Below are 27,563 nucleotides of genomic sequence, written 5' to 3' on the forward strand. Positions count from 1 at the left end.
GGTCCTGGGGTAGTTTACTAATACATCAGGGTCCTGGGGTAGTTTACTAATACAGTAGGGTCCTGGGGTAGTTTACTAATACAGTAGGGTCCTGGGGTAGTTTACTAATACAGTAGGGTCCTGGGGTAGTTTACTAATACATCAGGGTCCTGGGGTAGTTTATTAATACAGTAGGTCCTGGGTAGTTTACTAATACAGTAGGGTCCTGGGGTAGTTTATTAATACAGTAGGGTCCTGGGTAGTTTATTAATACAGTAGGGTCCTGGGGTAGTTTACTAATACAGTAGGGTCCTGGGGTAGTTTACTAATACAGTAGGGTCCTGGGGTAGTTTACTAATACATCAGGGTCCTGGGGTAGTTTACTAATACAGTAGGGTCCTGGGGTAGTTTACTAATACAGTAGGGTCCTGGGGTAGTTTACTAATACAGTAGGGTCCTGGGGTAGTTTATTAATACAGTAGGGTCCTGGGTAGTTTACTAATACAGTAGGGTCCTGGGGTAGTTTACTAATACAGTAGGGTCCTGGGGTAGTTTACTAATACAGTAGGGTCCTAGGGGGGTAGTTTACTAATACAGTAGGGTCCTGGGGTAGTTTACTAATACAGTAGGGTCCTGGGGTAGTTTACTAATACAGTAGGGTCCTGGGGTAGTTTACTAATACAGTAGAGTCCTGGGGTAGTTTATTAATACAGTAGGGTCCTGGGGTAGTTTACTAATACAGTAGGGTCCTGGGGTAGTTTATTAATACAGTAGGGTCCTGGGGTAGTTTACTAATACAGTAGGGTCCTGGGGTAGTTTACTAATACAGTAGGGTCCTGGGGTAGTTTACTAATACAGTAGGGTCCTGGGGTAGTTTATTAATACAGTAGGGTCCTGGGGTAGTTTACTAATACAGTAGGGTCCTGGGGTAGTTTACTAATACAGTAGGGTCCTGGGGTAGTTTACTAATACAGTAGGGTCCTGGGGTAGTTTATTAATACAGTAGGGTCCTGGGGTAGTTTACTAATACAGTAGGGTCCTGGGGTAGTTTACTAATACAGTAGGGTCCTGGGGTAGTTTACTAATACAGTAGGGTCCTGGGGTAGTTTACTAATACAGTAGGGTCCTGGGGTAGTTTACTAATACAGTAGGGTCCTGGGGTAGTTTACTAATACAGTAGGGTCCTGGGGTAGTTTACTAATACAGTAGGGTCCTGGGGTAGTTTACTAATACAGTAGGGTCCTGGGGTAGTTTATTAATACAGTAGGGTCCTGGGGTAGTTTACTAATACAGTAGGGTCCTGGGGTAGTTTACTAATACAGTAGGGTCCTGGGGTAGTTTATTAATACAGTAGGGTCCTGGGGTAGTTTACTAATACAGTAGGGTCCTGGGGTAGTTTACTAATACAGTAGGGTCCTGGGGTAGTTTACTAATACAGTAGGGTCCTGGGGTAGTTTACTAATACAGTAGGGTCCTGGGGTAGTTTACTAATACAGTAGGGTCCTGGGGTAGTTTACTAATACAGTAGGGTCCTGGGGTAGTTTACTAATACAGTAGGGTCCTGGGGGTAGGGTCCTGGGTAGTTTACTAATACAGTAGGGTCCTGGGGTAGTTTACTAATACAGTAGGGTCCTGGGGTAGTTTACTACAGTAGGGTCCTGGGGTAGTTTACTAATATAGTAGGGTCCTGGGGTAGTTTACTAATACAGTAGGGTCCTGGGGTAGTTTACTAATACATCAGGGTCCTGGGGTAGTTTATTAATACAGTAGGGTCCTGGGTAGTTTACTAATACAGTAGGGTCCTGGGGTAGTTTATTAATACAGTAGGGTCCTGGGTAGTTTATTAATACAGTAGGGTCCTGGGGTAGTTTACTAATACAGTAGGGTCCTGGGGTAGTTTACTAATACAGTAGGGTCTTGGGGTAGTTTACTAATACATCAGGGTCCTGGGGTAGTTTACTAATACAGTAGGGTCCTGGGGTAGTTTACTAATACAGTAGGGTCCTGGGGTAGTTTACTAATACAGTAGGGTCCTGGGGTAGTTTATTAATACAGTAGGGTCCTGGGTAGTTTACTAATACAGTAGGGTCCTGGGGTAGTTTACTAATACAGTAGGGTCCTGGGGTAGTTTACTAATACAGTAGGGTCCTGGGGTAGTTTACTAATACAGTAGAGTCCTGGGGTAGTTTATTAATACAGTAGGGTCCTGGGGTAGTTTACTAATACAGTAGAGTCCTGGGGTAGTTTATTAATACAGTAGGGTCCTGGGGTAGTTTACTAATACAGTAGAGTCCTGGGGTAGTTTATTAATACAGTAGGGTCCTGGGGTAGTTTACTAATACAGTAGGGTCCTGGGGTAGTTTACTAATACAGTAGGGTCCTGGGGTAGTTTACTAATACAGTAGGGTCCTGGGGTAGTTTACTAATACAGTAGGGTCCTGGGGTAGTTTACTAATACAGTAGGGTCCTGGGGTAGTTTACTAATACAGTAGGGTCCTGGGGTAGTTTACTAATACAGTAGGGTCCTGGGGTAGTTTACTAATACAGTAGGGTCCTGGGGTAGTTTACTAATACAGTAGGGTCCTGGGGTAGTTTACTAATACAGTAGGGTCCTGGGTAGTTTACTAATACAGTAGGGTCCTGGGGTAGTTTACTAATACAGTAGGGTCCTGGGGTAGTTTACTAATACAGTAGGGTCCTGGGGTAGTTTACTAATACAGTAGGGTCCTGGGGTAGTTTACTAATACAGTAGGGTCCTGGGGTAGTTTACTAATACAGTAGGGTCCTGGGGTAGTTTACTAATACAGTAGGGTCCTGGGGTAGTTTACTAATACAGTAGGGTCCTGGGTAGTTTATTAATACAGTAGGGTCCTGGGGTAGTTTACTAATACAGTAGGGTCCTGGGGTAGTTTATTAATACAGTAGGGTCCTGGGGTAGTTTATTAATACAGTAGGGTCCTGGGGTAGTTTACTAATACAGTAGGGTCCTGGGGTAGTTTACTAATACAGTAGGGTCCTGGGGTAGTTTACTAATACAGTAGGGTCCTGGGGTAGTTTACTAATACAGTAGGGTCCTGGGGTAGTTTACTAATACAGTAGGGTCCTGGGGTAGTTTACTAATACAGTAGGGTCCTGGGTAGTTTACTAATACAGTAGGGTCCTGGGGTAGTTTACTAATACAGTAGGGTCCTGGGGTAGTTTACTAATACAGTAGGGTCCTGGGGTAGTTTACTAATACAGTAGGGTCCTGGGGTAGTTTACTAATACAGTAGGGTCCTGGGGTAGTTTACTAATACAGTAGGGTCCTGGGGTAGTTTACTAATACAGTAGGGTCCTGGGGTAGTTTACTAATACAGTAGGGTCCTGGGTAGTTTATTAATACAGTAGGGTCCTGGGGTAGTTTACTAATACAGTAGGGTCCTGGGGTAGTTTATTAATACAGTAGGGTCCTGGGGTAGTTTATTAATACAGTAGGGTCCTGGGGTAGTTTACTAATACAGTAGGGTCCTGGGGTAGTTTACTAATACAGTAGGGTCCTGGGTAGTTTATTAATACAGTAGGGTCCTGGGGTAGTTTATTAATACAGTAGGGTCCTGGGTAGTTTATTAATACAGTAGGGTCCTGGGGTAGTCCTGGGGTAGTTTACTAATACAGTAGGGTCCTGGGGTAGTTTACTAATACAGTCATTCACGTGTTTCTAAAATATTTAAATCTCAAAATAGGATGTTGCCCCTTTAAGAGAAGTACTTTTGAAAATATATATAAATCTGGCTACAGTAGTCTAGCTAAGACAAATGCTAGGTGTATTTTTGTAGCTTTCTTTTTGCAGACTATCAACAGTAGCCAGCATATTGCTAGTATGTTCACTATTGAAGGTTTATGTTTGTAAATCACTTTCCCTTGAAAATACATTTAAAATAAGCTCAGCGAATAGATTGATGGGCGCTTCTTTTTCCCTCTGGAATGCCCACTGTGTGGCGGCATCAACTCACATATACTGCTCGAGAAGTTGCGACTCGCGATGAGCGTAGTTGAATGAATGGCCATATTGCTCAAATACAAATAGCATGACTTTTCTGACATGTAGTCTTCAATGGTTTTCAAATCGGTAGACTGCGACAGAGCAGGTAAACGTTGAACTGGATTACCAAAATGCGCCGAGAAGCTACTGGGCCGGCCCAGCGGTGTCACGTCCTGACCTTAGGTTCCTTTTTTATGTCTCTGTTTTAGTTTGGTCAGTGAGTTGGGGTGGGCATTCTATGTTTTTATATTCTATGTTTTGTATTTCTGTGTTTGGCCTGGTATGGTTCCCAATCAGAGGCAGCTGTCAATCGTTGTCTCTGATTGAGAACCATACTTAGGCAGCCTGTTTTCCCACTATGATTTGTGGGTAGTTGTTTTCTGTTTAGTGTGTTGTTTCACCTGACAGGACTGTTTCGTTTCTTTCATTCACTTTGTTATTTTGTTTCGTGTGTTCAGTTCGAATAAATTGACATGGACACTTACCACGCTGCATATTGGTCCGATCCTTCCTACTCCCTCATCAGAAGAGGAGGACCATTGTTACAAGCGGGCTATAATTTATGTCGTACCCTGATTCATAGCACATTGTTAGTGTCAGGACTTTTTCCTGACTATTTCACCTGACCAGGAAAACCTCTAGTTGATGGGCTATAACTATGACACAGAGTATTTCCTGCTCAGTTAAAACTCATATCCTCTCCATTAATGTGCAGACAGACAGACAGCAGGTGTATCCATGGTTACCTGGTTGTATCCCCCTTTGGTGTAGGGCGCGGGGCGGTTGTAGCCTCCTGACTGTTGGTTACGGTTGTACCCTCCCCTCGGAGCCGACGACCCCCCCTCACGGTAGTTACCGTTCCCACCCCAGCGGTTGCCGGTGTAGCCGCCACGGTTGTTGCCTGAAACAGAGCGAGACATACAGGCACATCTCTTAGAGCAGGGCCTAGCCCAGACACGGAGACACGCAGTGGATTGGTGTAAGCAACAACCGCCCTAAATCAGTCCCTCCCTCTTAAATCCCCCTGATGGGAGAGTGTACGAATGCACACTTCAGGAGAAAAGTGTGAGTGACTGACCTGGGGAGGAGTCTGTTCCTTCCTTACCCCTTCTGTATCCGCCTGCGTCTCTACTCTGGTATCCTACGCCGCCGCGAGGACCGCCACGGTCGTCATAGCGCTGGTAGCCTCCGCCGTTGCCACGGAACCCTCCCGGACGGTTGTCATGGCGTTTGTCGGGGGGTGGGCCGGCCTTGCGTCCCTCCTCGTTGTATTCCTTCACCAGATTGAAAGCCTCTTCCCGCTGCAGCTCCACAAAAATCACCTCTTCCAGGAAGTCGCTGGGCTCAGGGAGCAGGAAGTTGGCTGGAAGCCAGGATGGAGAGATGACCCCCGAGAGAGACAGATGGAGGAGACGGACCGGTCCAGGATGACAGGATAGAGAGAGAGAAAGAGAGAGAGAGGAGAGGTTGTAGCGAAGGCCAGATCAGCCAACACCACCGGGAGACAAAATGAAAAGATAAATTATTATCACATAATGATGAGGGGAATCATAGAAAAGAGAAAGAACTGGGAGGAGATGGAAGGAGGCAGGCTGTGAAGGCTGAGGGTAGACTGTGAAGGCTGAGGATAGGCTGAGGGTAGACTGTGAAGGCTGAGGGTAGACTGAAGGCTGAGGGTAGACTGTGTAGGATGAGGGTATGCTGTGACGGTTGAGGGTAGACTTTGTAAGCTGAAGGTGGGCTGAGGGTATGCTGTGAAGGCTGAGGGTAGACTGTGTAGGCTGATTGTATGCTGTGTAGGCTGAGGGTAGACTGTAAGCTGAGGGTAGGTGGGGGAAGACTGATTGTATGCTGTGTAGGCTGAGGGTAGACTGTAAGCTGAGGGTAGGTGGGGGAAGACTGATTGTATGCTGTGTAAGCTGAGGGTAGACTGTGTAGGCTGATTGTATGCTGTGTAGGCTGAGGGTAGACTGTAAGCTGAGGGTAGGTGGGGGAAGACTGATTGTATGCTGTGTAGGCTGAGGGTAGACTGTGAAGCCTTAGGGTAGACTGTGAAGGCTGATTGTATGCTGTGTAGGCTGAGGGTGGGTTGAGGGTATGCTGTGAAGGCTGAGGGTAGGAGCGTTCTGTAGACTGAGGGTAGGAGCGTTCTTCAGACTGAGGGTAGGAGGGGTTCTGCAGACTGAGGGTAGGAGCGTTCTTCAGACTGAGGGTAGGAGGGGTTCTGCAGACTGAGGGTAGGAGCGTTCTTCAGACTGAGGGTAGGAGGGGTTCTATAGGCTGAGGGTAGGAGGGGTTCTATAGACTGAGGGTAGGAGGGGTTCTATAGACTGAGGGTAGGAGGGTTCTGCAGACTGATGGTAAGAGGGGTTCTGCAGACTGAGGGTAGGAGGGGTTCTGCAGACTGAGGGTAGGAGGGGTTCTGCAGACTGAGGGTAGGAGGGGTTCTGCAGACTGAGGGTAGGAGGGGTTCTGCAGACTGAGGGTAGGAGGGGTTCTGCAGACTGAGGGTAGGAGGGGTTCTGTAGACTGAGGTTAGGATGGGTTCTGTAGACTGAGGGTAGGAGGGGTTCTGCAGACTGAGGGTAGGAGTGGTTCTGCAGACTGAGGGTAGGCGGGTTCTGTAGACTGAGGGTAGGAGGGGTTCTGCAGACTGAGGGTAGGAGGGGATCTGTAGACTGAGGGTAGGAGGGGTTCTATAGACTGAGGGTAGGAGGGTTCTGCAGACTGAGGGTAGGAGGGGTTCTGCAGACTGAGGGTAGGAGGGTTCTGTAGGCTGAGGGTAGGAGGGGTTCTGTAGACTGAGGGTAGGAGGGGTTCTGTAGACTGAGGGTAGGAGGGGTTCTGTAGACTGAGGGTAGGAGGGGTTCTGTAGACTGAGGGTAGGAGGGATTCTGCAGACTGAGGGTAGGAGGGTTCTATAGACTGAGGGTAGGAGGGGTTCTGCAGACTGAGGGTAGGAGGGGTTCTGCAGACTGAGGGTAGGAGGGTTCTGTAGGCTGAGGGTAGGAGGGGTTCTGTAGACTGAGGGTAGGAGGGGTTCTGTAGACTGAGGGTAGGAGGGATTCTGCAGACTGAGGGTAGGAGGGTTCTATAGACTGAGGGTAGGAGGGGTTCTGCAGACTGAGGGTAGGAGGGGATCTGTAGACTGAGGGTAGGAGGGTTCTATAGACTGAGGGTAGGAGGGGTTCTGCAGACTGAGGGTAGGAGGGGTTCTGCAGACTGAGGGTAGGAGGGTTCTGTAGGCTGAGGGTAGGAGGGGTTCTGTAGACTGAGGGTAGGAGGGGTTCTGTAGACTGAGGGTAGGAGGGTTCTGTAGACTGAGGGTAGGAGGGGTTCTGTAGACTGAGGGTAGGAGGGATTCTGCAGACTGAGGGTAGGAGGGTTCTATAGACTGAGGGTAGGAGGGTTCTGCAGACTGAGGGTAGGAGGGGTTCTGCAGACTGAGGGTAGGAGGGGTTCTATAGACTGAGGTAGGAGGGGTTCTGCAGACTGAGGGTAGGAGGGGTTCTGCAGACTGAGGGTAGGAGGGGTTCTGTAGACTGAGGGTAGAAGGGTTCTGTAGACTGAGGGTAGGAGGGTTCTGCAGACTGAGGGTAGGAGGGGTTCTGCAGACTGAGGGTAGGAGGGTTCTATAGACTGAGGGTAGGAGGGTTTCTATAGGCTGAGGGTAGGAAGGTTCTGCAGACTGAGGGTAGGAGTGGTTCTGCAGACTGAGGGTAGGAGGGTTCTGTAGACTGAGGATAGGAGGGTTCTGTAGACTGAGGGTAGGAGGGGTTCTGCAGACTGAGGGTAGGAGGGTTCTATAGACTGAGGGTAGGAGGGTTCTGCAGACTGAGGGTAGGAGGGGTTCTGCAGATTGAGGGTAGGAGGGTTCTGTAGACTGAGGGTAGGAGGGGTTCTATAGACTGAGGGTAGGAGGGTTCTATAGACTGAAGGTAGGAAGGTTCTATAGACTGAGGGTAGGAGGGTTCTGTAGACTGAGGGTAGGAGGGGTTCTGCAGACTGAGGGTAGGCGGGGATCTGTAGACTGAGGGTAGGAGGGGTTCTATAGACTGAGGGTAGAAGGGTTCTGCAGACTGAGGGTAGGAGGGTTCTGCAGACTGAGGGTAGGAGACTGAGGGTAGGAGGGGTTCTGTAGACTGAGGGGGTAGGAGGGGTTCTGCAGACTGAGGGTAGGAGGGGTTCTGCAGACTGAGGGTAGGAGGGTTCTAGACTGGGTAGGAGGGTTCTTCAGTAGACTAGGAGGGTTCTGCAGACTGAGGGTAGGAGGGGTTCTGTAGACTGAGGGTAGGAGGGGTTCTGAGACTGAGGGTAGGAGGGGTTCTGTAGACTGAGGGTAGGAGGGGTTCTGCAGACTGAGGGTAGGAGAGGTTCTGCAGACTGAGGGTAGGAGGGGTTCTATAGACTGAGGGTAGGAGGGGTTCTGCAGACTGAGGGTAGGAGGGGTTCTGCAGACTGAGGGTAGGAGGGGTTCTGTAGACTGAGGGTAGGAGGGTTCTATAGACTGAGGGTAGGAGGGGTTCTATAGACTGAGGGTAGGAGGGTTCTATAGACTGGGGTAGGAAGGTTCTATAGACTGAGGGTAGGAGGGGTTCTGTAGACTGAGGATAGGAGGGGTTCTGTAGACTGAGGATAGGAGGGTTCTGTAGACTGAGGGTAGGAGGGGTTCTGCAGACTGAGGGTAGGAGGGTTCTATAGACTGAGGGTAGGAGGGGTTCTGTAGACTGGGGGTAGGAGGGGTTCTGCAGACTGAGGGTAGGAGGGTTCTGCAAACTGAGGGTAGGAGGGGTTCTGCAGACTGAGGGTAGGAGGGGTTCTGTAGACTGAGGGTAGGAGGGGTTCTATAGACTGAGGGTAGGAGGGTTCTATAGACTGAAGGTAGGAAGGTTCTGTAGACTGAGGGTAGGAGGGTTCTGTAGACTGAGGGTAGGAGGGGTTCTGCAGACTGAGGGTAGGCGGGTTCTGTAGACTGAGGGTAGGAGGGTTCTGCAGACTGAGGGTAGGAGGGGTTCTGCAAACTGAGGGTAGGAGGGGTTCTGCAGACTGAGGGTAGGAGGGTTCTGTAGACTGAGGGTAGGAGGGGTTCTGTAGACTGAGGGTAGGAGGGTTCTGCAGACTGAGGGTAGGAGGGGTTCTGTAGACTGAGGGTAGGAGGGGTTCTGCAGACTGAGGGTAGGAGGGTTCTATAGACTGAGCGTAGGAGGGTTCTGTAGACTGAGGGTAGGAGGGGTTCTGCAGACTGAGGGTAGGAGGGGTTCTGCAGACTGAGGGTAGGAGGGGTTCTGCAGACTGAGGGTAGGAGGGGTTCTGCAGACTGAGGGTAGGAGGGGTTCTGTAGACTGAGGGTAGGAGGGGTTCTGTAGACTGAGGGTAGGAGGGGTTCTGCAGACTGAGGGTAGGAGGGGTTCTGTAGACTGAGGGTAGGAGGGTTCTATAGACTGAGGATAGGAGGGGTTCTATAGACTGAGGGTAGGAGGGGTTCTGCAGACTGAGGGTAGGAGGGGTTCTGTAGACTGAGGGTAGGAGGGTTCTATAGACTGAGGGTAGGAGGGGTTCTATAGACTGAGGGTAGGAGGGTTCTATAGACTGAGGGTAGGAAGGTTCTATAGACTGAGGGTAGGAGGGGTTCTGTAGACTGAGGGTAGGAGGGGTTCTGCAGACTGAGGGTAGGAGGGTTCTATAGACTGAGGGTAGGAGGGGTTCTGTAGACTGAGGGTAGGAGGGGTTCTGCAGACTGAGGGTAGGAGGGGTTCTATAGACTGAGGGTAGGAAGGTTCTATAGACTGAGGGTAGGAGGGGTTCTGTAGACTGAGGATAGGAGGGTTCTGTAGACTGAGGGTAGGAGGGGTTCTGCAGACTGAGGGTAGGAGGGTTCTATAGACTGAGGGTAGGAGGGGTTCTGTAGACTGAGGGTAGGAGGGTTCTGCAGACTGAGGGTAGGAGGGGTTCTGCAGACTGAGGGTAGGAGGGGTTCTGCAAACTGAGGGTAGGAGGGGTTCTGCAGACTGAGGGTAGGAGGGGTTCTGTAGACTGAGGGTAGGAGGGGTTCTATAGACTGAGGGTAGGAGGGTTCTATAGACTGAAGGTAGGAAGGTTCTATAGACTGAGGGTAGGAGGGTTCTGTAGACTGAGGGTAGGAGGGGTTCTGCAGACTGAGGGTAGGCGGGTTCTGTAGACTGAGGGTAGGAGGGGTTCTGCAGACTGAGGGTAGGAGGGTTCTGCAAACTGAGGGTAGGAGGGGTTCTGCAGACTGAGGGTAGGAGGGTTCTATAGACTGAGGTAGGAGGGGTTCTGTAGACTGAGGGTAGGAGGGTTCTGTAGACTGAGGGTAGGAGGGGTTCTGCAGACTGAGGGTAGGAGGGTTCTATAGACTGAGGGTAGGAGGGTTCTGTAGACTGAGGGTAGGAGGGGTTCTGCAGACTGAGGGTAGGAGGGGTTCTGCAGACTGAGGGTAGGAGGGGTTCTGTAGACTGAGGGTAGGAGGGGTTCTATAGACTGAGGGTAGGAGGGTTCTATAGACTGAAGGTAGGAAGGTTCTATAGACTGAGGGTAGGAGGGTTCTGTAGACTGAGGGTAGGAGGGGTTCTGCAGACTGAGGGTAGGCGGGTTCTGTAGACTGAGGGTAGGAGGGTTCTATAGACTGAGGGTAGGAGGGGTTCTGCAGACTGAGGGTAGGAGGGGTTCTGTAGACTGAGGGTAGGAGGGGTTCTGCAGACTGAGGGTAGGAGGGGTTCTGCAGACTGAGGGTAGGAGGGGTTCTGTAGACTGAGGGTAGGAGGGTTCTATAGACTGAGGATAGGAGGGGTTCTGTAGACTGAGGGTAGGAGGGTTCTATAGACTGAGGATAGGAGGGGTTCTGTAGACTGAGGGTAGGAGGGTTCTATGGGCTGAGGGTAGGAGGGGTTCTGTAGACTGAGGGTAGGAGGGGTTCTGCAGACTGAGGGTAGGAGGGGTTCTGCAGACTGAGGGTAGGAGGGGTTCTGTAGACTGAGGGTAGGAGGGTTCTATAGACTGAGGGTAGGAGGGGTTCTATAGACTGAGGGTAGGAGGGTTCTATAGACTGAGGGTAGGAAGGTTCTATAGACTGAGGGTAGGAGGGGTTCTGTAGACTGAGGATAGGAGGGGTTCTGTAGACTGAGGATAGGAGGGTTTTATAGACTGAGGGTAGGAGGGTTCTATAGACTGAGGGTAGGAGGGGTTCTGCAGACTGAGGGTAGGAGGGTTCTGTAGACTGAGGATAGGAGGGGTTCTATAGACTGAGGGTAGGAAGGTTCTATAGACTGAGGGTAGGAGGGGTTCTATAGACTGAGGGTAGGAGGGTTCTGTAGACTGAGGGTAGGAGGGTTCTATAGACTGAGGGTAGGAGGGGTTCTGTAGACTGAGGGTAGGAGGGTTCTATGGGCTGGCTGTTTGGCTACTGCAGTCAGAACAGATTCAACCTCCAGAGAACCTGGAGGAAACATTTGTTCAAGCGAACAGAGGAGCGGGGAGGGGAGGGGAGGGGAGGGGAGGGGAGGGGAGGAGGAAGCGCCACTGCAAACCAAGTGCTGCCGTAACACTGCTCTTAAAACAGCTTTCAAAAAGTACTGACACATGACTGACACATGACTGACACATGACTGACACATGACTGACATATGACTGACATATGACTGACACATGACTGACACATGACTGACATATGACTGACATATGACTGACAGATGACTGACACATGACTGACATATGACTGACATATGACTGACACATGACTGACACATGACTGACACATGACTGACACATGACTGACACATGCCTGACACATGACTGACATATGACTGACATATGACTGACACATGACTGACACATGACTGACACATGACTGACATATGACTGACATATGACTGACACATGACTGACACATGACTGACATATGACTGACATATGACTGACATATGACTGACACATGACTGACACATGACTGACATATGACTGACACATGACTGACACATGACTGACACATGACTGACACATGACTGACATATGACTGACACATGACTGACATATGACTGACATATGACTGACATATGACTGACATATGACTGACACATGACTGACACATGACTGACACATGACTGACACATGACTGACACATGACTGACACATGACTGCTGGTCTGAACATGAGTCAGCTCACCGACAGCCAATAAGCTTGTCAACAGCCCTTGCAGACTGAGTGTCCACTACTTTTTGACAGTAAGTTAGTTCAATTTAGAGCACATCCTCAGTTTGCAGTGCAACAGGTCAGCGGGTTGGCAGGGGCAACACAGAGGGGCAACATAGAGGGGCAACACAGAGGGGCAACACAGAGGGGAAACACAGAGGGGAAACACAGAGGGGCAACATAGAGGGACAACATAGAGGGGCAACATAGAGGGGAAACAGAGAGGGGTAACAGAGAGGGGTAACAGAGGGGCAACAGAGGGGAAACAGAGGGACAACATAGAGGGGCAACACAGAGGGACAACATAGAGGGGCAACACAGAGGGACAACATAGAGGGGCAACATAGAGGGGCAACACAGAGGGGCAACATAGAGGGGCAACATAGAGGGGCAACACAGAGGGGCAACACAGAGGGGCAACATAGAGTGGCAACACAGAGGGGAAACAGAGGGGCAACAGAGGGACAACATAGAGGGGCAACACAGAGGACAACACAGAGGGACAACATAGAGGGACAACACAGAGGGGCAACACAGAGGGGAAACAGAGGGACAACATAGAGGGGCAACACAGAGGGGCAACATAGAGGGGCAACACAGAGGGGAAACAGAGGGGCAACACAGAGGGGCAACAGAGGGACAACATAGACAGGCAACACAGAGGGACAACATAGAGGGGAAACAGAGGGGAAACAGAGGGGCAACACAGAGGGGCAACACAGAGGGGCAACAGAGGGACAACATAGACGGGCAACACAGAGGGACAACATAGAGGGGAAACAGAGGGGCAACATAGAGGGACAACATAGAGGGGCAACACAGAGGGGCAACATAGAGGGGCAACATAGAGGGACAACATAGAGGGCAACACAGAGGGGCAACATAGAGGGGCGACACAGAGGGGCAACATAGAGGGGCAACATAGAGGGGCAACACAGAGGGGGGGCAACATAGAGGGGCAACACAGAGGGGCAACATAGAGGGGCAACACAGAGGGGCAACATAGAGGGACAACATAGAGGGGCAACATAGAGGGGCAGGAGGCTCAAAGGGTACTGCATCTTAAATATGTCCAGAGGCTGGAAGCATGGGGGCAGGGAAGGAGGCAGGGGTTGGGAGGGGGGCAGGGGTTGGTGGGGCAGGGGTTGGGGGTCAGGGTTGGGGGGGGGGCAGGGAAGGAGGCAGGGGTTGGGGATGGGGGACAGGGGACAGGGGTTGGGGGAAGGAGGCAGGGGTTGGGGAGGGGGCAGGGAAGGAGGCAGGGGTTGGGATGGGGGACAGGGGTTGGGGGAAGGAGGCAGGGGTTGGGGAAGGGGGCAGGGAAGGAGGCAGGGGTTGGGAGAGCATCTTCCAAGATTTGATTTTAGAGACAAAAACATAGAAAAAGGTAAAGTAGATCTGTTGTTTTTTTTGTTTTATTGGTTGGTTTTGTTTCCACATGGTTGTTCCTACCTTTCATTTCTAACACAGCCTGATCTGGCACATCCTTCCCCTGTTCATCAGTTTGTCTTAACGTTCGCTCTTTAAAGTCCTCCTCCGTGGGACATATTACAATAGCCTTGCGCTGAAACCCCTCAAAAGGACGCATTTTTCGTCTCTGGGCTGATCCATATACATTTGTCTAGCAATGGTGACACAAGGAAAGAGGTAGAAGGCTGTTTGTTATTGTTTACTTGTTGTTGTTTACTTGTTGTGTTATGGGCAGGCTTTGTTTTCCTCTGGCAGGGAAGCCGGGAACCCTGAAATAATGAAGGTAGAGAGGCGTTTTACGCTGGTTGGATTTTTAGGTTTTTACTCTTTTTGGGTGGTATTTCACTCTCTCTCCCCAAGCCACAGACCTACCTTCCCAGACTGCACCTCTCCACGTCGTCTTCAAGATCCTGTTACTGTCACAGAGTGAAGGGGACCCTTTAAACAACTAGCCTGGTTGTTATAAGGTGCCCTGTATCTTTAAAGGTAACATTTCTTGAGATTTGGGTAACGGTGTGGCGTGCGGACGATACTGTTGATCATGAATGCGGATATTTAACTCTTAAATTCTCATCTACAAGTGGCACTAAAACGACTACAGTCCTAAATGACTTTCGTGCTTAACTTCATGTCCTCAAACAGTCCTTCTCATGATTCAGTTATCTGGTTGATTCCCAATGTATCTGAACAATGATTGACTTGACACTAGTGGAAATGTGAATCTACACCTGCCAGGGTCCCCTTAACTTACCTGTGCCTACCTGGTTGTCACGGTCGTCCTCCTGTCCCGTAGACACACACACACACACACACACACAGATACAACCTACCTGTTGCTACTCACGGTTTCCACGGTTACCGACAGACACCTCTGTTAGACTGACTTACCGTTAGTAACCGCAGCAACGACATCTCTCTGGAAAACTTCAAAATGGTTAGTGTCCTCACCTTTTTCCACTTACCTTCAGGGGGTTAATTCATTTAACAACAGAAAACACGGTCTAGCTGTTTTATCATTAAGGCTATCAACGGGTCGGTCTGTCTCGTTATAGTTACCATAGCAACAGAAGTTGTTTGTCTTTACTCACCAGGCAGAGTTCTACTGTTTGTAACCATCTTTACAAAGTCAACAGGACTACAGATGCATAAAAACACATAAAATACTGTAATAATAATAATAATAATACAGTAAAATACTGTAGTAATAATAATAATACAGTAAAATACTGTAGGACTAATAATAATACAGTAAAATACTGTAGGAATAATACAGTAAAATACTGTAGTAATAATAATACAGTAAAATACTGTAGGAATAATACAGTAAAATACTGTAGGAATAATACAGTAAAATACTGTAGTAATAATAATACAGTAAAATACTGTAGGAATAATACAGTAAAATACTGTAATAATAATAATAATACAGTAAAATACTGTAGTAATAATAATAATACAGTAAAATACTGTAGGAATAATAATAATACAGTAAAATACTGTAGGAATAATACAGTAAAATACTGTAAAAGAACAACAAAAGGGTCTTAGCGGAATACTACTGAGACGGATGGAAGATAACATGAAGGAATAATAATAACTAACTAATAAACAGTTTTTCCTTTATAAAATAGAAAAAAAACGGTATAAATGGCAACAAGATGGTCAACAACCATAGTTTCTTCTACTCTATTATCAACATGACCTGCAAGATAAATAAATAGTTCATTAGAGAGATCAGAGGTCAGCAGAGCCGTATTACACACACACAGGAAGCAGAAAGTAGTCAAGAGGAAGCGGTAGGTACCGTACCTGGTCCAGGATGTAGTTGCGTCTCTTGCGTGCGGCGATCTGGATGAGGCGGTTGAGACACTGAGTGGCCTGTTGGATCAGAACGTCCCAACGACCAGCGTAGTTCTTCTGGCGACGCAGACCCATCACCTGGTAGGAAGAACATAGCTCTTATACGGGGGTCAGTTGTGTAGCCCCACCTGTGACCTCAGAGAGCTGAAGGTTATTTTTATTTTACCTTTATTTAACTAGGCAAGTCAGTTAAGAACAAATTCTTATTTTCAATAACGGCCTAGGAACAATGGGTTAACTGCCTGTTCAGGGGCAGAACGACAGATTTCTACCTTGTCAGCTCGGGGGTTTGAACTTACAACCTTCCGATAACTAGTCCAACGCTCTAACCACTAGGCTACCTGCCTCCTCTACACTCTAACCACTAGGCTACCCTGCCGCCTCTACACTCTAACCACTAGGCTACCCTGCCGCCTCCGCCCTACACTCTAACCACTAGGCTACCCTAACCACGCTACCCTCTACACTCTAACCACTAGGCTACCACCTGCCACCTCTAACACTCTCTACACTCTAACCAACCACCAGGCTACCTCTAACCACTAGGCTATCTGCCACCTCTACACTCTAACCACTAGGCTACCCTCCTGCCTCTACACTCTAACCACTAGGCTACCCTGCCGCCCCAGGGCAGGTTATAAGGTTGATGAAGGGTTCTATGGCTTACCTTCATCTTCTCCATGATGGCGTTGGTTCCCAGAGTGTTGTATTTCTTCTCAGGGTGACTCTCAGTATGTTTTGAGGCCCAGGTGGTCTTGCCACAGGCCGGCAGACCCACCATCATGAGGATCTAGACAGAGACAGGGATGAAAATAGCCCGTTAGCCCGAGGCTAGTACTTTTCAGACCAGGCTAGTAGTAAATAACCCGTAACGTTGGAGGGGTCGATACCGTTACATAGCATATTATTTTTTGGGACATTTTTGGATATTATATTGATACTTTGACTCCAATTGTTGATTCACTATATAGCATCAGCTAGCGCTAGTTTAAAAAATATATATTTAAAAAAAATAATCATAATTTAATTGGCTGTCCCTGAGCCAAAACTCTGGTATTGTTCCTCCTGCAGTTGGTTCTCCATCTTGTTTTTAAAACAGTGAACAACATGTTCTAAGCACTTTTATTTACATAACTGATCAAAACTCATTGTCTCGTTGCAGCAGACATATACATTTTGGTTTTTACATTTGAGTCATTATGGGGTGGCAGGGTAGTGGTTAGAGTGTAGAGGTGGCAGGTAGCCTAGTGGTTAGAGTGTAGAGGCGGCAGGGTAGCCTACTGGTTAGAGTGTAGAGGTGGCAGGTAGCCTAGTGGTTAGAGTGTAGAGGCGGCAGGTAGCCTAATGGTTAGAGTGTAGAGGCGGCAGGGTAGCCTAGTGGTTAGAGGTAGAGGAGGCAGGGTAGCCTAGTGGTTAGAGTGTAGAGGAGGCAGGTAACCTAGTGGTTAGAGGTAGAGGGGGCAGGGTAGCCTAGTGGTTAGGTGTAGAGGTGGCAGCGTAGCCTAGTGGTTAGAGTGTAGAGGTGGCAGGGTAGCCTAGTGGTTAGAGTGTAGAGGCGGCAGGGTAGCCTAGTGGTTAGAGTGTAGAGGCGGCAGGGAAGCCTAGTGGTTAGAGTGTAGAGGCGGCAGGTAGCCTAATGGTTAGAGTGTAGAGGCGGCAGGGTAGCCTAGTGGTTAGAGTGTAGAGGCGGCAGGGTAGCCTAGTGGTTAGAGTGTAGAGGCGGCAGGTAGCCTAATGGTTAGAGTGTAGAGGCGGCAGGGTAGCCTAGTGGTTAGAGTGTAGAGGTGGCAGGGTAGCCTAGTGGTTAGAGTGTAGAGGCGGCAGGTAGCCTAGTGGTTAGAGCGTAGAGGCGGCAGGTAGCCTAGTGGTTAGAGTGTAGAGGCGGCAGGGTAGCCTAGTGGTTAGAGTGTAGAGGTGGCAGGGTAGCCTAGTGGTTAGAGTGTAGAGGTGGCAGGGTAGCCTAGTGGTTAGAGTGTAGAGGCGGCAGGTAGCCTAGTGGTTAGAGTGTAGAGGCGGCAGGGTAGCCTAGTGGTTAGAGCGTTGGACTAGTCACCGAAAGGTTGCAAGATCGAATCCCCCGAGCTAACAAGCTACAAATCTGTCGTTCTGCCCCTTGAACAAGGCAGTTAACCCACTGTTCCTAGACCAGTTAACCCACTGTTCCTAGGCCGTCATTGTAAATAAGAATTTGTTCTTTAACTGACTTGCCTAGTTAAATAAAGGTTTTAATTTTTTTTTTAATTCAGCAGATCCAGAGTGCGTTGTTCAAGGGTACATCAGATTTTTCATTTAGTCAGCTCGGGGATTTGAACAAGCAACCTTTCGATTCCTGGCCCAAGCGCTTAAGTGCTAAGCTCCCTGCCGCCCCATATAGAGAGCAATATGTTCGGAACATCAAATCACAATAAAATCACGGTATCGAAACGCAAAACATAAGAGAATCGTAATACCAATCATATCGGAACCGAAGTATCGAGACAATGAACTTTAAAATTGTACTTTTTTTGAAGAATTGAGGACCCATGGCAAATCTTTTTAACCTCCTGAGGGGAAAGAGGTGCTGTCGTGCCTTCTTCACCACTGTGCGTGTGTGGACCATTTTAAGTCCTTTGTGATTTCGACAACAGAGGAACTTGAAGTTCTTGACCCGCTCCACTGCAGCCCCGTCGGCGTGCTCACCCCCCCCCCTCGTTTCCTGTAGTCCACGATCAGCTCCTTGGTCTTACTGTCATTGAGGGAGAGGTTGTTGTTCCGGCACCACATTGCCATGTCACTGAACTTGTCTGTGTAGGCTCATCGTTGCCGGTGATCAGGCCTATTACCATCGTGTCGTCAGCAAACTTGATGATGGTGTTTGAGTAGTGCGTGGCCACACAGTCGTGGGTGAACAGGGAGTACTTAAGGGGACTAAGCACACTCCCTTGTGGGGCCTCCGTGTTGAGGATCAGCGTTTACAGAGGTGTTGTTGCCTACCCTCACCACCTGGGGGCGGCCCGTCAGGAAGTCCAGGATCCAGTTGCAGAGGGAGGTGTTTAGTCCCAGGGTCCTTAGCTTGGAGGCGAGCTCGGAGGGGACTATGGTGTTGAACGCTGAGTTGTAGTCAATGAACAGCATTGTGTTCCTCTTATCTCGGTAGGTGAGGGCAGTGCGGAATGCAAATGAGATGACGTGGTCTATGGATCTGTTAGAGTGATATGCAAATGAGATGACGTCATCTATGGAATCTGTTAGGGCGGTATGCAAATTGGAGTGGCGCTAGGGCAGGATTCCCCCACTTGTGGCCCGAATTTGACTCGCAGGTATTCCCACGCATAATGGAGAGACTGGTGATCAAATGGAAAGAAGGTTGAAATTATGATGTTTTAGTCAAATATTATATATATTTGGGCTTCTTGCGGTCATTTTTGCAGTCTACAAATAATTTGTAATTATTGTTTTCGGTCCCCCTGTCCATCCATCCGCTGAAGAAAAGAATCGGCCCGCAGCTGATGAGTTGATGATCCCTGCTCTAGGGTGTCTGGGATGATGGGAGTTGATGATCCCTGCTCTAGGGTGTCTGGGATGATGGGAGTTGATGATCCCTGCTCTAGGGTGTCTGGGATGATGGGAGTTGATGATCCCTGCTCTAGGGTGTCTGGGATGATGGGAGTTGATGATCCCTGCTCTAGGGTGTCTGGGATGATGGGAGTTGATGATCCCTGCTCTAGGGTGTCTGGGATGATGGGAGTTGATGATCCCTGCTCTAGGGTGTCTGGGATGATGGGAGTTGATGATCCCTGCTCTAGGGTGTCTGGGATGATGGGAGTTGATGATCCCTGCTCTAGGGTGTCTGGGATGATGGGAGTTGATGATCCCTGCTCTAGGGTGTCTGGGATGATGGGAGTTGATGATCCCTGCTCTAGGGTGTCTGGGATGATGGGAGTTGATGATCCCTGCTCTAGGGTGTCTGGGATGATGGGAGTTGATGATCCCTGCTCTTGGGTGTCTGGGATGATGGGAGTTGATGATCCCTGCTCTAGGGTGTCTGGGATGATGGGAGTTGATGATCCCTGCTCTAGGGTGTCTGGGATGATGGGAGTTGATGATCCCTGCTCTAGGGTGTCTGGGATGATGGGAGTTGATGATCCCTGCTCTAGGGTGTCTGGGATGATGGGAGTTGATGATCCCTGCTCTAGGGTGTCTGGGATGATGGGAGTTGATGTGTGCCCTAACCAGCCTTTTAAAAAGCACTTCATGACTACAGGGTGGTAGTCATTCTGGCAGGTCGCCTCAGAGTTCTTGGGAACAGGAAGGACGGTGGTCAGCTCGAGACGTGGCGATTACAGACCGTAGGAGGAGGAGCCGACAGTAGGTTGGCCTGAGGTAGTTTTAGCTGTGGGTTTCTCCTTCTCCAGGAGCCGACTGTAGGTTGGCCTGAGGTAGTTTTAGCTGTGGGTTTCTCCCTCTCTAGGAGCCGGCAGTGGATTGGCCTGAGGTAGTTTTAACTCTGGGTTTCTCCCTCTCCAGGAGCCGACAGTAGGTTGGCCTGAGGTAGTTTTAACGGGGTTTCTCCTTCTCCAGGAGCCGACAGTAGGTTGGCCTGAGGTAGTTTTAGCTGTGGGTTTCTCCCTCTCCAGGAGCCGACAGTAGGTTGGCCTGAGGTAGTTTGTTTTTAACAGACATTTCCCAATCCTCACTCGACCAGCAACACGTGCCAGTATTGTGTAAAAACTCAATAATTATACCAATTCCTAAAGCATCTAATCCCTCTGTGCTGAATGACTACCTCCCTGTCGCCTTGACATCCTTAGTAATGAAATGCCTTGAGAAACTTATGAAAAGTCATATTCTCAGCGTCACCCAGAAGCTTCTCGACCCATTTCAGTTTGCCTATCAGCCTCTCAGAGGAGTTGATGATGCCATTCTTACCCTCCTTAACATGGTCTATAGACATCTAGAGGGGGTATTAACATGGTCTACAGACATCTAGAGGGGGTATTAACATGGTCTACAGACATCTAGAATTATACCATGGTCTATAGACATCTAGATCCCTCTGTGCTGAATTAACATGGTCTACAGACATCTAGAGGGGGTATTAAATGGTCTTGAGACATCTAGAAAAGGGGTATTATCATGGTCTACAGACATCTAGACCCATTATCAGTTGGTCTATCAGACATCTAGAGGGGTATTAACATGGTCTATAGACATCTAGAGGGGGTATTAACATGGTCTACAGACATCTAGAGGGGGTATTAACATGGTCTACAGACATCTAGAGGGGGTATTAACATGGTCTATAGACATCTAGAGGGGGTATTATCATGGTCTATAGACATCTAGAGGGGGTATTATCATGGTCTATAGACATCTAGAGGGTGTATTAACATGGTCTACAGACATCTAGAGGGGTATTAATATGGTCTATAGACATCTAGAGGGGGTATTATCATGGTCTATAGGCATCTAGAGGGGGTATTAACATGGTCTACAGACATCTAGAGGGGGTATTAACATGGTCTACAGACATCTAGAGGGGGTATTACATGGTCTATAGACATCTAGAGGGGGTATTATCATGGTCTATAGACATCTAGAGGGGGTATTAACATGGTCTACAGACATCTAGAGGGGGTATTAACATGGTCTACAGACATCTAGAGGGGTATTAACATGGTCTATAGACATCTAGAGGGGGTATTAACATGGTCTACAGACATCTAGAGGGGGTATTAACATGGTCTACAGACATCTAGAGGGGGTATTAACATGGTCTATAGACATCTAGAGGGGGTATTATCATGGTCTATAGGCATCTAGAGGGGGTATTAACATGGTCTACAGACATCTAGAGGGGGTATTAACATGGTCTACAGACATCTAGAGGGGGTATTATCATGGTCTACAGACATCTAGAGGGGGTATTAACATGGTCTATAGACATCTAGAGGGGGTATTAACATGGTCTACAGACATCTAGAGGGGGTATTAACATGGTCTATAGACATCTAGAGGGGTATTAACATGGTCTATAGACATCTAGAGGGGGTATTATCATGGTCTATAGACATCTAGAGGGGGTATTAACATGGTCTATAGACATCTAGAGGGGGTATTAACATGGTCTACAGACATCTAGAGGGGGTATTAACATGGTCTATAGACATCTAGAGGGGGTATTAACATGGTCTATAGACATCTAGAGGGGGTATTAACATGGTCTATAGACATCTAGAGGGGGTATTAACATGGTCTATAGACATCTAGAGGGGGTATTAACATGGTCTATAGACATCTAGAGGGGGTATTAACATGGTCTATAGACATCTAGAGGGGGTATTAACATGGTCTATAGACATCTAGAGGGGGTATTAACATGGTCTACAGACATCTAGAGGGGGTATTAACATGGTCTATAGACATCTAGAGGGGGTATTAACATGGTCTATAGACATCTAGAGGGGTATTAACATGGTCTGTAGACATCTAGAGGGGTATTAACATGGTCTATAGACATCTAGAGGGGGTATTAACATGGTCTATAGACATCTAGAGGGGGTATTAACATGGTCTATAGACATCTAGAGGGGGTATTAACATGGTCTATAGACATCTAGATGGGGTATTAACATGGTCTATAGACATCTAGAGGGGGTATTAACATGGTCTATAGACATCTAGAGGGGGTATTAACATGGTCTACAGACATCTAGAGGGGGTATTAACATGGTCTATAGACATCTAGAGGGGTATTATCATGGTCTATTGACATCTAGAGGGGGTATTAACATGGTCTATAGACATCTAGAGGGGTATTAACATGGTCTATTGACATCTAGATGGGGTATTAACATGGTCTATAGACATCTAGAGGGGTATTAACATGGTCTATAGACATCTAGAGGGGGTATTAACATGGTCTATAGACATCTAGAGGGGGTATTAACATGGTCTATAGACATCTAGAGGGGGTATTAACATGGTCTATAGACATCTAGAGGGGGTATTAACATGGTCTATAGACATCTAGAGGGGGTATTAACATGGTCTATAGACATCTAGAGGCCAAATCCCATGTCAGGGTTATGTTTGTTGACTTTTCTTCTGCCTTCAACACAATCCAGCCCTACATTCTGGCACTGAGACTCATTCGAGACTTCTCCTTAGATGGGGGACTGGTTTTGTGGCTGTTGGACTTCCTGGGCCAATGCTCACAGCAAGTCAAAAAAGGTCCCCACGTGTCGGACATACGCAATACCAACACAGGCTCCTCAGGGATGTGTTTTGTCCCCACTCCACCACCAACACAGTCTCTCCTCAGGGATGTGTTTTGTCTCCACTCCACCACCAACACAGGGATGTGTTTTGTCTCCACTCCACCACCAACACAGGGATGTGTTTTGTCTCCACTCCACCACCAACACAGGGATGTGTTTTGTCTCCAATCCAACACCAACACCAACACAGTCTCTCCTCAGGGATGTGTTTTGTCTCCACTCCACCACCAACACAGGGATGTGTTTTGTCTCCACTCCACCACCAACACAGTCTCTCCTCAGGGATGTGTTTTGTCTCCACTCCACCACCAACACAGTCTCTCCTCAGGGATGTGTTTTGTCTCCACTCCATCACCAACACAGTCTCTCCTCAGGGATGTGTTTTGTCTCCACTCCACCACCAACACAGTCTCTCCTCAGGGATGTGTTTTGTCTCCACTCCACCACCAACACAGTCTCTCCCTCAGGGATGTGTTGTGTCTCCACTCCACCACCAACACAGGGATGTGTTTTGTCTCCACTCCACCACCAACACAGTCTCTCCTCAGGGATGTGTTTTGTCTCCACTCCACCACCAACACAGTCTCTCCTCAGGGATGTGTTTTGTCTCCACTCCACCACCAACACAGTCTCTCCTCAGGGATGTTTTGTCTCCACTCCACCACCAACACAGTCTCTCCTCCACGATCAGAGGTCATCCACCTCATTATCAAGAGACTTGGCCAATAGAATGCAGGGAAGAGGTGGCCGGTGTTTCCTTTGCCTTAATCTCACCAGGACTCCTCCTCTCCTGCCTCAACGCCATTTACTCTTGGATAGCCCCCCCAAAAAAGTGTAAATAATTGTAAAACTGCAAATAGGACTTTAATCTCAAGAGAAGACCGGTTTAATGAACTCCCTGACTGCCTACTTTTTAAAATATTTGTCTGGCTACTCCATGTACTTGTGGAAAACACTGATATAGTCCTGTACAATAGTAGTAGTGTTTAGTATAGTAGTAGTATAATATAGTATAGTAGCAGCACTGCATAATATAAAAGCAGTATAGCATAATAGTAGTACTGCATAGTATATTCGTAGTACTGTGTATTATGGTGGCAGTACTGTGTCGTATGGTGGTAGTACTGTATAGTATAGTAGTAGTAATATATAGTACGGTATAATGGTAGTGCCGTATAGTATAGTGGCAGTAAGGGATAGTATAGTAGTAGTAATACGGTATAGTACGGTGGTAGTACTGTATAGTATAGTAGTAGTGATACATAGTACAGTATAATGGTAGTACTGTATAGTATAGTAGTAGTGCTGTAGTGCTGGGCGATAAGGCCAAAATATATCACGGTATTAAAAAACAATAGGACGGTATGACAATATTTTATGTTTTGAAACGATAAAACGTCTAAATGTGCTTTGTGAGTAATGCATTTCTGCATTTCCTGCACTCATTTCAGATCATTTCCACACTGCCATGTAGGGCTGCACAATATGGGCCAAATGTTGCATGTAGCGGTTTGACTTATGATTTAGATCAAAACACTTTGAAAGGTTGGAATCGTGGAAATATAATGACTATTCCAACTCAATCGTTAGAATATAATAGTGGGCACTTTGAATAGTGTTGTTTGACATGAAAATGAACGAAAATGCCAGGGAGAAGTTATTGTGTTAGGGTAGGAACGAAAGTGTTTGTTTTTTTATAGGAACCAAAGTGTTGATAATTGTTTCCTAGGGGACTCTATAATCTTTGGCTACATTGTCTGTTTTCTCTTAGCTAACATATTAATGCTTCTTGTATTCCTCTTTGATTTAGAAGGTACTGTAACACAAACAACATGTTGATTTAGGTCTACACCATCACTGGTATTATCAATTATCTTTGCTCTGACTCAGTACATTTATTAGCTAGCTAGCTACCTAGCGATTAGCATTAGCGGCTAACAAGATTTAGGCCCACCATGCTAGGAAAATAACAAACTAGCTGTTTGCAGATTTGCAAACACAAACTAATAGTGTAACTATAGAACGCTAGTGGATTTATATTCAGAAGCAAAGTGAAAACAGCATCGTTGTCATCAACATTGTTGTATGTGCTGCGTTGACCATGCAGACTGAACGCTAGTGTCGGGTGGTTATGGAACTTCAAATGCGCTCCTTGAGTGACGAGGCGGGGCTAGGTCTGTGGAAAGCGGCACGGAGGGAGAGAGATGACTCAAGTAGCGATGTAAACTATAAAAAATAAGACTCTAAACACGGTGTATCACATTTAACAGAACAAACTTTCAAATACCGTCATAGAAGGTAAAGTAAAAACCCAAACCGGTCCCTGCATCAATACCAGTATATTGTAAAATACGGTATACCGCCCAGCCCTATAGTACGATATAGTATAATGGTAGTACTGTATAGTATAGCAGCAGTGCTATGTAGTATAGTATAAGTACTGTAGCAGTAGTACTTTATAGTAGTAGTACCATATAGTACAGTAGTAGTGCTGTATAGTATAGTGGTAGTACTGCATAGTAGTAGTAGTTGACTGATTTCCTTAAATGAACTGTAACTCAGTAAAATCATTGAAATTGTTGCATGTTGCGTTTATATTTTTGTTCAGTATATTCTCTAAGCTATATCACACGATATGTTATATACAGCAGGTTTTTAAAGGACCAAAGACTTTTGTCCGCTTCGTACTTTTTGCCGTGGAAAAAAATACTGCGATACTGGTATCATCCTGGCCCTATATATTATAGCAGTACTATATAGTACTCTATAGTAGTACTGTATAGTATATTGGTAGTATTGCATAGTGTAGTCACAGTACTATATAGTATAGCAGCACTGCATAGTATAGTAGTAGTACTGTATGGTATATTAGTAGTATTGCACAGTGTAGTAGTAGTACTATAAAGTATAGCAGTACTGTACAGTTTAGTAATACTGCATAGTGTAGTATTTGTACTGTATAATATAGTAGTACTGAATAGTAGTAGTACCGTATAGTAAATTAGTAGCATTAGTAGTATAGTGGTACTGTATAGTATATTAGCAGTATTGCATAGTGTAGTAGCAGTACTATATAGTATAGCAGCACTGCATAGTATAGTAGTAGTACTGGATAGTATATTAGTAGTATTGCATAGTGTAGTGGTAGTACTATATAGTATAGCAGTACTGTACAGTATAGTAATACTGCATAGTATAGTAGTAGTACTGTATAGTAGTACTGCATAGTAGTAGTACTGTACAGGAGTACAGTATAGTAGTAGTACTGTATAGTAGTATTACTGTATAGTATTACTGTATAGTATAGTAGTACTGTATGGTAGTGTATAGTAGTAGTACTGTATAGTGGTAGTACTGTATAGTATATTAGTAGTATTGCATAGTGTAGTAGTAGATCCATATAGTATAGCAGTACTGGAAAGTAGTAGTACTGTATAGTGGTGTATAGTAGTAGTACTGTATAGTAGTAGTACAGTATAGTATAGTAGTAGTACTGTATAGTAGTAGTACAGTAGTAGTACTGTATAGTACTGTATAGTAATAGTACAGTATAGTAGTAGTACTGTATCGTGGTAGTACTGTATAGTAGTTTATAGTAGTAGTTTATAGTAGTAGTACTGTATAGTATAGTAGTACTGTAGAGTAGTAGTAGTAGTACTGTATAGTATAGTAGTACTGTATAGTAGTCATAATGTATAGTAGTACAGTATATTAGTAGTACTGTATAGTTGTAGTAGTACTGTATAGTAGTAGACATTTATAGTAGTACAGTATAGTAGTAGTACTGTATAGTAGTAGTAGTAGTAGTACTGGATAGTATATTAGTAGTATTGCATAGTATAGTGGTAGTACTATATAGTATAGCAGTACTGTACAGTATAGTAATACTGCATAGTATAGTAGTAGTACTGTATAGTAGTACTGCATAGTAGTAGTACTGTACAGGAGTACAGTATAGTAGTAGTACTGTATAGTAGTATTACTGTATAGTATTACTGTATCGTATAGTAGTACTGTATAGTAGTGTATAGTAGTAGTACTGTATAGTAATAGTACAGTATAGTAGTAGTACACAATATAGTAGTAGTACTGTATAGTAGTAGTACAGTAGTAGTACTGTATAGTAGTGTATAGTAGTAGTACTGTATAGTAATAGTACAGTATAGTAGTAGTACTGTATCGTGGTAGTACTGTATAGTAGTTTATAGTAGTAGTTTATAGTAGTAGTACTGTATAGTATAGTAGTACAGTATATTAGTAGTACTGTATAGTTGTAGTACTGTATAGTAGTAGAAATGTATAGTAGTACAGTATAGTAGTAGTACTGTATAGTAGTAGTAGTAGTACTGTATAGTAGTAGTACTGTATATTATAGTATAGTAGTACTGTATAGTAGTCGTAATGTATAGTAGTACCGTATAGTAGTAGTACTGTATAGTAGTAGTAGTAGTACTATATAGTAGTGTATAGTATCAATACCTCACAGTCAGCCTTGCTGGCTGGTCCTACAGCCCCCCTGGTCCTGTCTTCAATACCAAGAGTCTGGATGAACCTGTACCCCTCCGGAGGGGGGTGGAAGGGTTCCTCCTTCTGGCCGAAGTTAAACTCGATGGCACAGTTCTTCACAAGGACGTGGGGGAACAGGGGGCGCCCCGCCAGCTCCTCCCTTGACACCTGGAACGCCACGTCTAGCCACACCCCGTTCTTAGAGAACGCTATCTTCACCTCTTCACCGCCAGCGTCAAAGTCCTGTGGGAATAATAAAGTTA

General features: G+C 46.7%; 1 protein-coding gene across 2 annotated transcripts in view; it reads right to left on the reverse strand.

Annotated features, from left to right (window-relative positions):
* hnrnpul1 (heterogeneous nuclear ribonucleoprotein U-like 1) overlaps nucleotides 1-27,563 on the reverse strand; it is a 60,260-nt gene that overhangs the window by 1,159 nt on the left and 31,538 nt on the right. The window contains exons 9-14 of one of the 2 annotated variants that reach the window (XM_042297752.1): nucleotides 27,274-27,543; nucleotides 16,203-16,325; nucleotides 15,485-15,613; nucleotides 13,658-13,826; nucleotides 5,106-5,363; nucleotides 4,747-4,901 (exon numbers count right to left, since the gene is read on the reverse strand). In XM_042297752.1, coding sequence (XP_042153686.1) covers nucleotides 4,747-4,901; nucleotides 5,106-5,363; nucleotides 13,658-13,826; nucleotides 15,485-15,613; nucleotides 16,203-16,325; nucleotides 27,274-27,543 — 1,104 coding nt within the window. Of the gene's footprint in view, nucleotides 1-4,746; nucleotides 4,902-5,078; nucleotides 5,364-13,657; nucleotides 13,827-15,484; nucleotides 15,614-16,202; nucleotides 16,326-27,273; nucleotides 27,544-27,563 lie in introns of both variants that reach the window. The other variant, XM_042297751.1, reaches the window with a different exon arrangement.

This window comes from Oncorhynchus tshawytscha, linkage group LG14 (assembly GCF_018296145.1).
Source record: "Oncorhynchus tshawytscha isolate Ot180627B linkage group LG14, Otsh_v2.0, whole genome shotgun sequence".
Taxonomy (NCBI): Eukaryota; Metazoa; Chordata; class Actinopteri; order Salmoniformes; family Salmonidae; genus Oncorhynchus; species Oncorhynchus tshawytscha.